This window comes from Aedes albopictus, unplaced genomic scaffold (genome assembly GCF_035046485.1).
Source record: "Aedes albopictus strain Foshan unplaced genomic scaffold, AalbF5 HiC_scaffold_24, whole genome shotgun sequence".
Taxonomy (NCBI): domain Eukaryota; kingdom Metazoa; phylum Arthropoda; class Insecta; order Diptera; family Culicidae; genus Aedes; species Aedes albopictus.
The window spans coordinates 2233-14773 of record NW_026917024.1 but is presented as its reverse complement, the minus strand read 5'-3'; the positions used below and the strand labels follow the sequence as shown (position 1 = coordinate 14773).

The window sequence follows — 12541 nt, the reverse complement described above, 5'->3', positions numbered from 1 at the left end:
CTTGTCTTTTCGACACGATCGAACGCGATTTTCCCGGACCGACAAATGTCCACACAATTCACACTCGCGACGACGAAACTCACGCACTTTCCACGTTTACTGGACCCAAAACCTATTGGGATGAGGTTTGCAGTGGAATGAAAGTCTAGAGTTTAAATTAATAACGTATAACTAAAGATTTATTAACACAACGATGCGTACACAGCGAGTTCACTTTTTGGAATAACAAAATGGCGCACCATGCGTAGCCAGCAGAGAAAACAACATTAGGCTGGTACAATCATTAGGCTGGCACAAAATAATAATATTAATAGGAGATCGTTGTCCCTCTAACAAGAGTAACCAGGAAAAAGTGATTTCTATGGACAAAAGGTAGTTTAAGGCGTAGTTTATAGTTAAAAACCCTGATTTATTTTGATTCTTGATGTTTTCTTTGCGAGGTGAATTGGATTAGTTCGAATATGTTTGATTTTTGCTAATTTCTTGATTCTTTGGTTGCGTAGATTTCGTCACTGAGTGAACGCGGAAAACATAACCTAATAATTGTTGTATTCGAAAGTCACTGAAAATGTAAGAGCAGAACAAAACTGTATAAGCATTTACTGAACTATTCTTTCAAATAAAATTTCAGCTTTGTAGCTGTCGTACGGACAACTTACAAAACGGTGGCCTTTCGAATTTCTCAACAAACTACAAAGATTTTCAACTCCGAAGTAGGATTGAAACCCAAAAGGAAGAGGATGCAGAGCGCCTCGGGAGAAGGTAAGCACTGCAAGAAGTGCGATCAACCGGACGAAATCGATGACATGGTCTGCTGTGATGGTTGTGATGCATGGGAGCATTACGGATGTGCTGGAGTATCCGATTCGATTGCTGGCTCAAGCCGCTCATGGATGTGTGAAGTTGCCGCTGACTCCAACTCGGCGGCGTCTGCGTATACGTCTACATCCAGTAAGAAGTCCAGAAAGATTCAGCTCCGTCTGGATCTACTAGAGCAGCAGAACCAGATCCGAATGAGGAAGCTAGAGGAGCAAGAAAAGTACCTGAAGGACCTAGCTCAGCCGGTGAGTTGAATGTTACGTACGGTGTAGTGCCAGAGGGCGAACATGCCGAGGCCGGTATTCTGGCAGCCGTGGAAAGATTAACTCTGATAAATCCTGTCTCTGGAACGCAGTCAGTTTCGAGGAAGTTGGATAATCAAGCTCTCGCTGGTCCCGTTCTGCACCCAACTACGCCGAAGTCTTCCTCAACACTCCCATCTCACGCGGAATCTATCTCGCTTCTCGTGGCTGGGCCAGTTCCATCGAAAGGGTGTGATAATGCCACATCATCTTGCGTCGGAAAAATCACGAAACAATTACCAGTTCGAACCGACGCACCCGTCAACTGGGCCGCACCTCCAAGCATACTCGTACCAGAACAACTGGATGACCGATACCATGACAGCAAACACACGAGAAAGTACAACCTACCTATCGACGATCGAGGACACGCCAGAGCACTGGATTCTGGCGTCACGCAACATGGTATTTCACCACCGACGTTCCGGAAAATGCAAACTGCACCCGCATCGATCCGAGAAGACTCCTACCAGTACCAGAGGAACTGCTACCCTGATGCAGCGTCACCTTGTCCAACAGCATCTCAGCTCGCCGCCAGACAAGTGATGACACGCGAGTTACCAACCTTCTCCGGTGATCCAGAGGATTGGCCAATCTTTTACAGCAGCTTCAAGAATTCCACTGCCGTCTGTGGGTAAAGTGATGCCGAGAACCTGTCAAGACTGCAGCGATGTCTTCGAGGAAACGCACTTGAATCGGTTAGAAGCCGTCTGCTGCTACCTTCGTCAGTGACGAATGTAATAGACACGCTTCACATGTTATTCGGAAGGCCAGAGATCCTCATCAATTCCCTTCTTCGACGTGTTCGGTCTTCACCGACCCCGAAAGCTGATAACTTGAAATCGATCGTCGATTATGGACTAACAGTTCAAAATCTGATTGATCACATGGTTCTGTCGGAGCAACAAGCCCATCTGACAAACCCGCTCCTCCTTAACGAGCTGGTGGAGAAGTTACCTACGCAGTTCAAACTACAGTGGAGCAGTTTCAAACAGACGCAATTGAATGTCAACTTGGCGACGTTTAATTCATTTATCTCGAATCTCGTCTGTCTGGCCTCGGATTTGCTCGTCAACTCGGAGTCATACCACGCAAACACCAAAGGATCCAGGATGGACAAGCATAAAGAGAAGCTGTTCGTCCACTGTAAGGATCGCTCGGAAGAACCGGAAAATGCGGAACAAACCCCAGAACCAATTCAGGACAGACCATTCAAAACCTGCACCTACTGTGAAGAAGAGAGCCATCAAATTTCCAATTGTGAAACGTTCCGTTCCCTGACTGTGGACGCTCGCTGGAAAGCCGTGTGGACGAAAAATTTGTGCAGAACATGCCTGGTGCCCCACCGGAAATGGCCGTGTCGTTCGAGGAGAGAATGCGGACTAGATAATTGTCGATCGCGCCACCACCCCATGCTACACGCCCAGTATACGCAACACGAACAAGTACCCCGTCAGACGGATGACAATCTGCAGGCACATCAAAATCACCACCGGTGTCAATCCGTCTCGCTATTCCGTTATCTCCCCGTGAAACTTTTCGCCAATGGTAAGACCGTTACCATCTTCGCCTTTCTCGATGACGGTTCCAGCACTATGCTTCTGGAGGCAGGAGTCGCTGAACAGCTAGGGCTGGATGGGCCATCGGCTTCGCTGTGGCTGTCGTGGACCGGCAATATAACGAGAGAAGAGAAAGGTTCGAAACGCGTAAGCTTGACTATCGCTGGTGAAAATTCCAAGCAAAAGTACGCTATCAACAATATTCAAACAGTTGATGAGTTGCATCTACCTGAGCAGTCGTTCCATTACGACAGCCTAGCTGAGACCTACCCGCACCTGGCGGGGTTACCTCTCCGAAACTACTCGAATGTCGTTCCCCAAATGATCATTGGATTGGAGCACGTGCGACTGCTTACTGCCCTCAAAACACGTGAAGGAAAAAACGGTGGACCAGTCGTCGTAAAAACCAGGTTAGGTTGGTGCGCATTCGGAAAGGAGTCTGATGGAGTCCAGCTATCCGTGCATCTGAATCATCACTTCGAAGAATCTATGACGAATCAGTCTTTGCACGAAGCAATGAGGAACTACTTCGCTGTCGAGGAAAGTGCGGTAACAGTGAAACCGGAGGCTGACGACGACAAACGTGCGGTTCAAATTTTGGAACAGACTACAGTCAAGAAGGGGACTCGGTACGAAACCGGTCTGTTATGGCGAGCAGACAGTCCGTCGCTTCCAGACAGCCTACCAATGGCGATCAATCGTTTGAAAAGCCTCGAAAGACGTTTAGCGCGGAATCCAGAACTGGCAAAGAACGTTGGACAGCAGATTGGAAATTACATCGACAAAGGTTACGCGCATAAAGCATCTGCGGAGGAGCTTCAAGACACAGATCCACGTCATGTGTGGTACCTACCGTTGGGTGTAGTCGTCAATTCCAGAAAGCCCGGAAAAATTCGGCTTATTTGGGACGCGGCGGCGAAGGTCCAAGGAACCAGCTTTAATGATCTTCTTCTTAAGGGACCAGATTTGCTAGTATCGTTGGTGTCAGTGATTCTCCGGTTCCGAGAAAGGAACATCGCAGTGTGTGGTGACATCTGCGAAATGTTCCACCAAATTGAGAATCGATCGGCGGACAAGCAATACCAACGATTTCTCTGGCGCTACGATCCAAAGGATGAAATCGAGGTCTACGTAATGGATGTCGCCACATTCGGCGCTACCTGTTCGCCCTGCTCGGCGCAATATATAAAAAACAGAAACGCCGACGCACACGCCTCGATGTACCCACGAGCAGCTAAAGCTATTACGGAAAACCATTACGTCGATGATTTTCTTGATAGCACCGATACGGTGGAAGAAGCCATCGACCTCGTGAATCAAGTGAAGATCGTCCATTCCGATGCCGGTTTCGAGATCCGGAAATTCCGGTCTAATTCTTCGGAAGTCCTTGCCGCCATCGGAGAATGCGAAGAAACATCAGGGAAGCCCATCAACTGTGGCAAGCAAACGATCGGCGATCGTGTACTGGGACTGATCTGGGATCCGAAAGCAGACGTATTCACGTTCGATGCATCATGTCTAAATATCCCGCAACTGCTCAACGGATGTGAGATCCCTACGAAGAGGCAAGTACTTCAATTAGTGATGAGAATATTTGACCCACTAGGATTCATTTCCCACTACACGATTCATGGGAAAATCCTAATGCAAGAAGTCTGGAGAACTGGAACCAATTGGGATGAACCGATATCAGAGCGCCTTCTGGATAGTTGGTATCGGTGGTCGGAGCTATTGGCACAGATAGGAGACGTGCGAGTGCCAAGATGCTACTTCGCAGACATTCCATCGAAGACGCTACAACAGTTGCAAGTACACATTTTCGTGGACGCTAGCGAATGCGCCTATGCTTGCGTCGCTTCCCGGATAAAAACTAACCATAGGGTATTTGGTGAAAACCATTCCTGTACCATACAGTGTACCAGCTACAATATAGTGTATTGTAATGGAATGGTTCGCTAAAAGCTTTGCATATTGGTAGCTATTATACATTTACATCCGATCTTTATGTAACAATATATTATACTGTTTTTCTTACGTTTGAACCATTCACTATTCCGAAACAATCTTTTTGCGTGCATTTTTAATTTTTTATTCAGTTCATGATTTTTTCCGTGCTTTGTTTTGTTGATGTCCGTGACATTTTTGTTGCAAAGGAAATGAAAGAGAAAAAAGTGAATAAGTTGAAACATCTATTTAAAGTCAATAAAATGTTTAAATAAAGTGGTAAACCAGGTGTCCTAAGGACTGCATATCCAAGAGATATGGTGGGCTAGGTATGTAGAGTGCGATGAGAGGAATACGAAGTAGGTCAACCCGGAAAGACGCAGGCCAGATTACCGTAAATCAGTGGATGAGTTCAACACTATTCTTTCTCTTCTTCTCTCATGTGAAATTGCCTTGTACAACAACCGAATTAAATGCGATTTATCTTTGACATTTTTAACATAAGGACTGGACTGGACACTGAAACGACTTCTGAAATAAGTTCGTCTTCGCTTTTTAACCTAACTTATAGTTGAATCGAACTTGACAGTTTTCTCATGAGTTGTTATGTACACATTTCATAGTTCAGTCAAATTGGAGCCTCAATATTGCAATAATGGTTAAGCACGCTGTAATGATACTTATGTACCTCGTCACCCACTTCATGCAACTACATTAGTGGTCTAATAGCACTTAGCGCGCTAGGCATAGTTCCATCATGCCGCTCAAAGTGTTGCCACAAATAATGCTTAGTTTGCAAAACCCGGTTATCTGGCTGGTGGGACATGGAAGCTTAAGCTTCAACTGTTAATGCAATGAGAGGCTACTCAGACTTAGACGAGTTTAGGTTAGTTTGGCTAGAACTGCCATTATCGAAGGAACATGACGAGATAATATAACATTATATGGTTTATCTAATGTAAAACAATACAACATAACAAAAGAGAACCATTCCAAAACCATGATTAAATTTATAACCAGTAGTGAAATTACAATTAAAAACAATATATTTACGGTACTCTACAAGAATTGTTTTGCGACTGTGGACCTAATATCACGTGATTTATGGTCTGTTTCGGCCTGGGCAGTCTTGGGAAACAGCAACAACGGATTTGCCTTTTTATCCGACGGTTTCGGTTTTTATTAAACCTTTTTCAAGGATTCTGAAATGAATAGTTCGGTTTTTTACACTCTAGATTTTGACGGTTTTTAACCCTAACTCTGTACTCACATAGGCTCGTTTTTTTGTACTGTTCATGGGTGTAATTGTCCATGTATGTTCGTCATTTATGCAAATGGCGCCTACTTCTGCTGTGGGGACAAAATTCTTGGTTTGATTTTTGATTTTTAAATTTTCCTCCTACGCTTACTTACTGCGGTTCGTATCGATATTTGAGCGACTCACTGTACTATTTTAAAGTTTGTACGACCGGTATAAAAGCTCGTTTTTGCTTTTTGCTGTGGGTTTTAGTCACTTTTCGCCTACGCTTTTTCGTCGACTTTTTTCCTCAATCTAGGTTGACAGTTGACAGTTTTTTCATTGTGTGTGTGACGTAATAGAAGCATTTGGTAGTGTGGGATTGTGGTGCAATTTGTCCATATTACCAATTTGTGATTATGTGTATGTGTGTTTTAACATGATTATTTTAATGTGTGTTTTCAGTTTGTGTTTTGTTTATACTCCCTATTTCGTGCAATATACCGGCATAGATTGCGTGGAGGCCTTCGGTATCAGTTCTTCTATTTATGCTATTCGCGTGTTTTGCGATATGGCACATCTCTAAGAACTGAAGTGTTTGTTTCCTATTTGCTCTGTCAAAAATCTTCACTTGTTTTAGGTCGAAACGGTGGCTCTCAGTTATGCTGTGGTACAGAAGTGCTGTTTTATCACCTAGCGAAGCTATCTGTGGATCTGATATTTGTTTTCCCTGCTCTATTAGTTTGTCTAAGGTGTTATAATGTGTTTTATGACCATATATCCTTGTTTTCAGGCGGTTTGTTGTCATGCCGATGTAACAGGCCCGGCAATCGCAACACGGTATGCAGTAGATGATGTTTGATTGGCTGTCTGGGGGTACAGGATCCTTCACCTTGGAGAACAGTTTGCCTATCGTTTGAACGTTGTATTTCGCGATCCGAATGTTTGTGTAATCGCGTTTAAAGACCCAAGCGGTTACGAAATCTGGATCTAATAGATGACCGAACGGCTAGACAGCTCACCAAATACAACTCCGTCTGCCCGAGAATCTACGGCCAACCAAAAGCCCATAAACCAGGATTACCACTGCGACCCGTAGTTCCAAACATGACAGCTCCATCATACAACCTGTCCAAATACGTAGGAAAAATCCTACAGAAGTCACTGGTAAGTTCCTACAACGTCCAAGATTCGTTCACATTCTGTGAGTTCATCAACAATGTCACTCTGCCCGAAAATCACGTCCTAATATCGTTGGATGTAACTGCACTATTCACCTCAATTCCCAAATCGGTGGTGATAAATTGCATCATTATGAGGTGGGATGAGATTAGCAAAAACACAAATATATGCCTGGATTTGTTTCTTGAAATAGTGGAGTACTGTATCGACTCCAGTTATTTCAAATACGATGGCCAACACTACGCGCAGATATTCGGCACAGCCATGGGGAATCCGCTATCGTCACACGTTGCCGATTGGGTAATGGAATCACTCTTGGACCAGGTCACCCGAACCCTGAAGATACCACTCCCATTCCTAAAAAAGTTTGTGGACGATTTGATCACTGCAATTCCGCTTGACCAGGTACAGCATATACTCGACACATTTAATAGCTATGACGTCCATATCCAGTTCACGTATGAACTAGAGATGGACAACAAGTTACCATATTTGGATATGCTATTGATCCGTCAAAGTAACCAGATGGTTAGAACCCAATGGTACCAAAAGCCGATTGCCAGCGGTAGATTCTTAAACTACCTATCATTTCACCCACTGAAACAAAAACTAAACATGGCCCAAAACTTTGCAAAAAGAGTGAATCAGCTTTCCACGGACCTCCCCATCGAAGCAAAAACAAAAATCGTAGAACACCTCAAGATGAACGGATACCCTCAACCATTGAGGAGGAGAATAGCAAACCGCATGAATGAGAGAACTACCAACGACATCATCGGGACTCAACCGATAAATCATGCCGACGGGAGTCAACCGACAGTAGGAAACCCGGAGTATACCTACCGCTCCATTCCATACATTCCCCACCTGTCCGAGGGTCTTTAAACGCGATTACACAAACATTCGGATCGCGAAATACAACGTTCAAACGATAGGCAAACTGTTCTCCAAGGTGAAGGATCCTGTACCCCCAGACAGCCAATCAAACATCATCTACTGCATACCGTGTTGCGATTGCCGGGCCTGTTACATCGGCATGACAACAAACCGCCTGAAAACAAGGATATATGGTCATAAAACACATTATAACACCTTAGACAAACTAATAGAGCAGGGAAAACAAATATCAGATCCACAGATAGCTTCGCTAGGTGATAAAACAGCACTTCTGTACCACAGCATAACTGAGAGCCACCGTTTCGACCTAAAACAAGTGAAGATTTTTGACAGAGCAAATAGGAAACAAACACTTCAGTTCTTAGAGATGTGCCATATCGCAAAACACGCGAATAGCATAAATAGAAGAACTGATACCGAAGGCCTCCACGCAATCTATGCCGGTATATTGCACGAAATAGGGAGTATAAACAAAACACAAACTGAAAACACACATTAAAATAATCATGTTAAAACACACATACACATAATCACAAATTGGTAATATGGACAAATTGCACCACAATCCCACACTACCAAATGCTTCTATTACGTCACACACACAATGAAAAAACTGTCAACTGTCAACCTAGATTGAGGAAAAAAGTCGACGAAAAAGCGTAGGCGAAAAGTGACTAAAACCCACAGCAAAAAGCAAAAACGAGCTTTTATACCGGTCGTACAAACTTTAAAATAGTACAGTGAGTCGCTCAAATATCGATACGAACCGCAGTAAGTAAGCGTAGGAGGAAAATTTAAAAATAAAAAATCAAACCAAGAATTTTGTCCCCACAGCAGAAGTAGGCGCCATTTGCATAAATGACGAACATACATGGACAATTACACCCATGAACAGTACAAAAAAACGAGCCTATGTGAGTACAGAGTTAGGGTTAAAAACCGTCAAAATCTAGAGTGTAAAAAACCGAACTATTCATTTCAGAATCCTTGAAAAAGGTTTAATAAAAACCGAAACCGTCGGATAAAAAGGCAAATCCGTTTTTGCTGTTTCCCAAGACTGCCCAGGCCGAAACAGACCATAAATCACATGATATTTACGGTACATTTTATTGTTTGAAACCATACGTGTACCATACAATGTACGGTATATTAAAGCCCACGAATCAGTATTTCGAACAATTCATTTACAATAAAATGTATGGTTTTGTAAAAAAATATATATGGAGAAAAATATGTTTTTATATTGTTACGATACTTAACAACCCGTATAGTATATTGTAAAAATCTCATTTACAATTCACTGTATGGTGTCTAACATTACATCTTATTGTTTTTGTATTTTTTATTTTTACAGTGGTGTTTATTGTAACAATATGGTTTTAAATAGTACTGTTACAATACAACATTCGGTTTTTCTACTGTATTTTTTATTCGGGTTACCTGCGAACTGACTGCCCTAGCGGTAAAAGATGTACGTTTGTGGCTTCAAAAACAAAGGTAGCCCCCCTCAAATCGCTCTCGATTCCAAGAATGGAGTTACAGGCCGCGATGATCGGGGCACGCTTGATGCAATCACTCTGTTCTTCCTTGGATCTGCCGATCAGCAAGAAATACCTCTGGACAGACTCATCCACGGTACTGGCCTGGCTCCGTTCCGATAGTCGAAAATATCACCAATTTGTCGGATTTCGCGTGGGTGAAGTACTGTCGCTAACTACCATCGAGGAGTGGAGATACGTGCCATCTAATTTGAACGTCGCCGACGAAGCTACGAAGTGGTCTTCCGGTCCAACATTCGACAGTAATAATCGCTGGTTTTCCGGGCCCGAGTTTCTCACCAGGGACAAAAGCGAGTGGCCAAGGCAATCACGTGAATCGATGAACACCACCAACGAAGAACTGCGTCCCACATTCTTGCACCGATGCAGCGTAATGGAGCAATTGGTCGACGTAGCACGTTTCTCCAATAGGAAGCAATCAGTGAAGTACTAGATTGAAAGTAGTGAGCTGGATTTTTGTATGGTGAGATGATCAATTCTTCGTTTCTGCAATGAAATGGTGCAAACAGCTTGGGTTATATGATATCTTGCCTAATTTGATGCTATTTGAGCAAAAGTTTGGGTAAATGTGTTGTTGTATTATTTATTTCTTGCAACTTGAGCAACACAGTTACCCAAAGTTTTGCTCAAACAGTATCAAATTAGGCAAGAAATCATATAACCCACGCTGTTTGCACCATTTCATTGCAGAAACGGCGAATTGATCATCTCACCATACAAAAATCCAGCTCACTACTTTCAATCTAGTACTTCACTGATTGCTTCCTATTGGAAACGTATGGTTCCACAGTGGAGCACCTAGTACATCAAAACTGATCAAAATTATTTTGACGCATTTTCGCAACCCAAATGCAACCCAAATTAGTAATGAAACGTATTTCATAGTTTTCGTATTTTTTTATTTCGTCATTAGGGTGACCAATTTTATGATTGTAAAAGTCAAGATTTTTCGAAAATAAAATTTTTCAAAAAATCACAACTTTTGAACCAGTTGACCGATTTTAAACTTCTTTTTTTTTTGCTTGAAAGCTGTTGAATTCTAGTTTTCAGCAAAAATACGTTCAGAGGGATAAATAGTGTTTTAAGGCAAATAATATCATATAATAATATAATTATCACGATTTTTTCAAAGTGTTGCAACTTTTGAAATCGGAAACATCCGGAAGGTTTTCTTTCTGCATTTGAAAGAGGAACAATAGTTTTATCATACACTAAAAGCAGATTTCCCGGAAACAGCCGGAAAATCAACTTATTTCATTTTGAATGTACGGTAAAGGATTCCATCAAATATTTTTTTCAATATTTTCATATATTGTATGTGAATTCAACGTCAATTTGTTTGGGTTTCAAATTAACAGAATAACAACATTAATCTTCTTTAACAAACTGCATCGTTGAACTGATTGACTATCAATTTCATTCACTTTGTATGGTCAAAACTAGCACGCGCTGTGAGTTATATCAAAGAAAACGGCTAAACTTCAGTTTCACTTAACCTCTTCTGATAAGCGTAAACAAAACATTTGGACACTGCTTAGCTGTCAAACGATTACACAATAACTACACTTAGCAAAAACACAACGAAAAACTTAATTACATCATTTTGAGTTTTTCCACTTATGATCAGGTTTTGATGTGATTTACTCCAATGTGGGTTCGAGCTGTGGCGTACGTCCATCGTGTGATCAGCATCCTGCAGAAGAAAATTCCAGTTGAGGAGCGGGGAGCAGTACTTCAAAGCACTGAGATTCAGAACGCCGAATACACCCTGCTAAAACAAGCCCAAGCCCAGGCGTATCCCGACGAAATTGCGGCCTTAACCAATCAGGAGACAGTTAGTAAATCAAGTCCTCTTTTCAAGTTGAGTCCGTTCCTGGATACTCGCGGTCTCATCCGAATGGGAAGCAGAATCGAGGCGGCACCAGAAGCTTCGTACTCCGCCAAATTTCCAGTGATACTGCCCAAACAACACTCGATCACCGTGCTAGTCACTGACAGTTTCCATCGACGCCTACTACACGGAAACAATGAAACGGTGCGACAACAGTTCTACATCGTCGGCCTACGTAGTCTGATTAAGAAGGTGTCCCGATGCTGTCAAGTTTGTAAAGTAAGAAATGCCACTCCAAACCCACCGATGATGGCACCGCTGCCCAGGGTTCGACTTACTCCATTCGTGCGCGCATTTACCTTTGTCGGCGTGGACTATTTCGGTCCTCTGGAAGTGAGAATAGGACGTAGTGTGGTAAAGAGATGGGTAGCTCTTTTTACCTGCCTCACAGAAAGAGCTATCCACCTAGAAGTTGCCCACAGCCTGTCAACACAGTCCTTCATTATGGCGTTCCGAAGATTTATTGCGCGACGCGGTTCCCCACGTGAGGTATATTCGGATAATGGAATCAACTTCGTGGGAGCCAACCGCCAGCTGACTGAGGAGCAACAGAAGATGCAGCAGGTCAACCAAGAATGTGCCTCAACCTTTACCAATACGCACACAACTTGGTACTTTAATGTGCCGGCGGCGCCCCATATGGGTGGACCATGGGAGCGGCTAGTAAGGTCGGTAAAAACTGCCATGAAGGTTATTTCAGATAGCACGCCGCACCCCAGTGATGAGATGCTTGAGACGATACTACTTGAGGCGGAGGGCGTTATCAACTCGCGACCATTAACCTACGTGCCTCTGGATCAGGCAGATAGTGAAGCCCTGACCCCTAATCACTTTTTGTTGTACGGGTTCAACGGAGTAAACCAACCGGTAATCGCATTCGTAGACAAAGAGAGTGGCCTTCGAGACATCCATAAAGCTACGCAAAGGATCGTTGACAAGTTCTGGGGTAGGTGGGTACTAGAATACCTCCCAATGTTAACGCGTCGCACAAAGTAGTTTGAAAAGGTCAAACCATTGGAGCCAGGTGACTTGGTGGTAATCATTGATGAGAAAACGAGGAATAGCTGGACCAGAGGACGAATTTTGGAGACAATCAAAGGAGCGAATGACCAGGTGAGGAGAGCAAAGGTATTGACAGCCAATGGGATTGT

At 43.3% G+C, this 12541-nt stretch overlaps 2 protein-coding genes across 2 annotated transcripts; both read left to right on the top strand.

Annotated features, from left to right (window-relative positions):
• Positions 1-1013: 1013 nt before the first annotated feature.
• Positions 1014-4547, top strand: LOC134284515 (uncharacterized). The gene is made up of 4 exons (XM_062843471.1): positions 1014-1064; positions 1175-1755; positions 1891-4245; positions 4484-4547. The coding sequence occupies exons 1-4, from the start codon at positions 1014-1016 to the stop codon at positions 4545-4547; spliced, it is 3051 nt and encodes a 1016-aa protein (XP_062699455.1).
• A 6600-nt stretch (positions 4548-11147) lies between these two features.
• LOC134284516 (uncharacterized) lies at positions 11148-12336 on the top strand (the record flags this gene model as incomplete). Its single annotated transcript, XM_062843472.1, has 1 exon — positions 11148-12336. A coding segment is annotated over exon 1 (1189 nt), but the record flags the coding sequence as incomplete, so codon positions are not given.
• Positions 12337-12541: the final 205 nt, after the last annotated feature.

Bases quoted from the DNA above. Each gene is read 5' to 3' on its own strand.
- LOC134284515 (XM_062843471.1), top strand. From the start codon at position 1,014: ATGAGGAAGCTAGAGGAGCAAGAAAAGTACCTGAAGGACCTAGCTCAG. The intron at 1,756-1,890 runs GTAAAGTGATGC...GTTATTCGGAAG, and splicing joins AATTCCACTGCCGTCTGTGG to GCCAGAGATCCTCATCAATT. The intron at 4,246-4,483 runs GCAAGTACTTCA...ACGCTACAACAG, and splicing joins TGTGAGATCCCTACGAAGAG to TTGCAAGTACACATTTTCGT.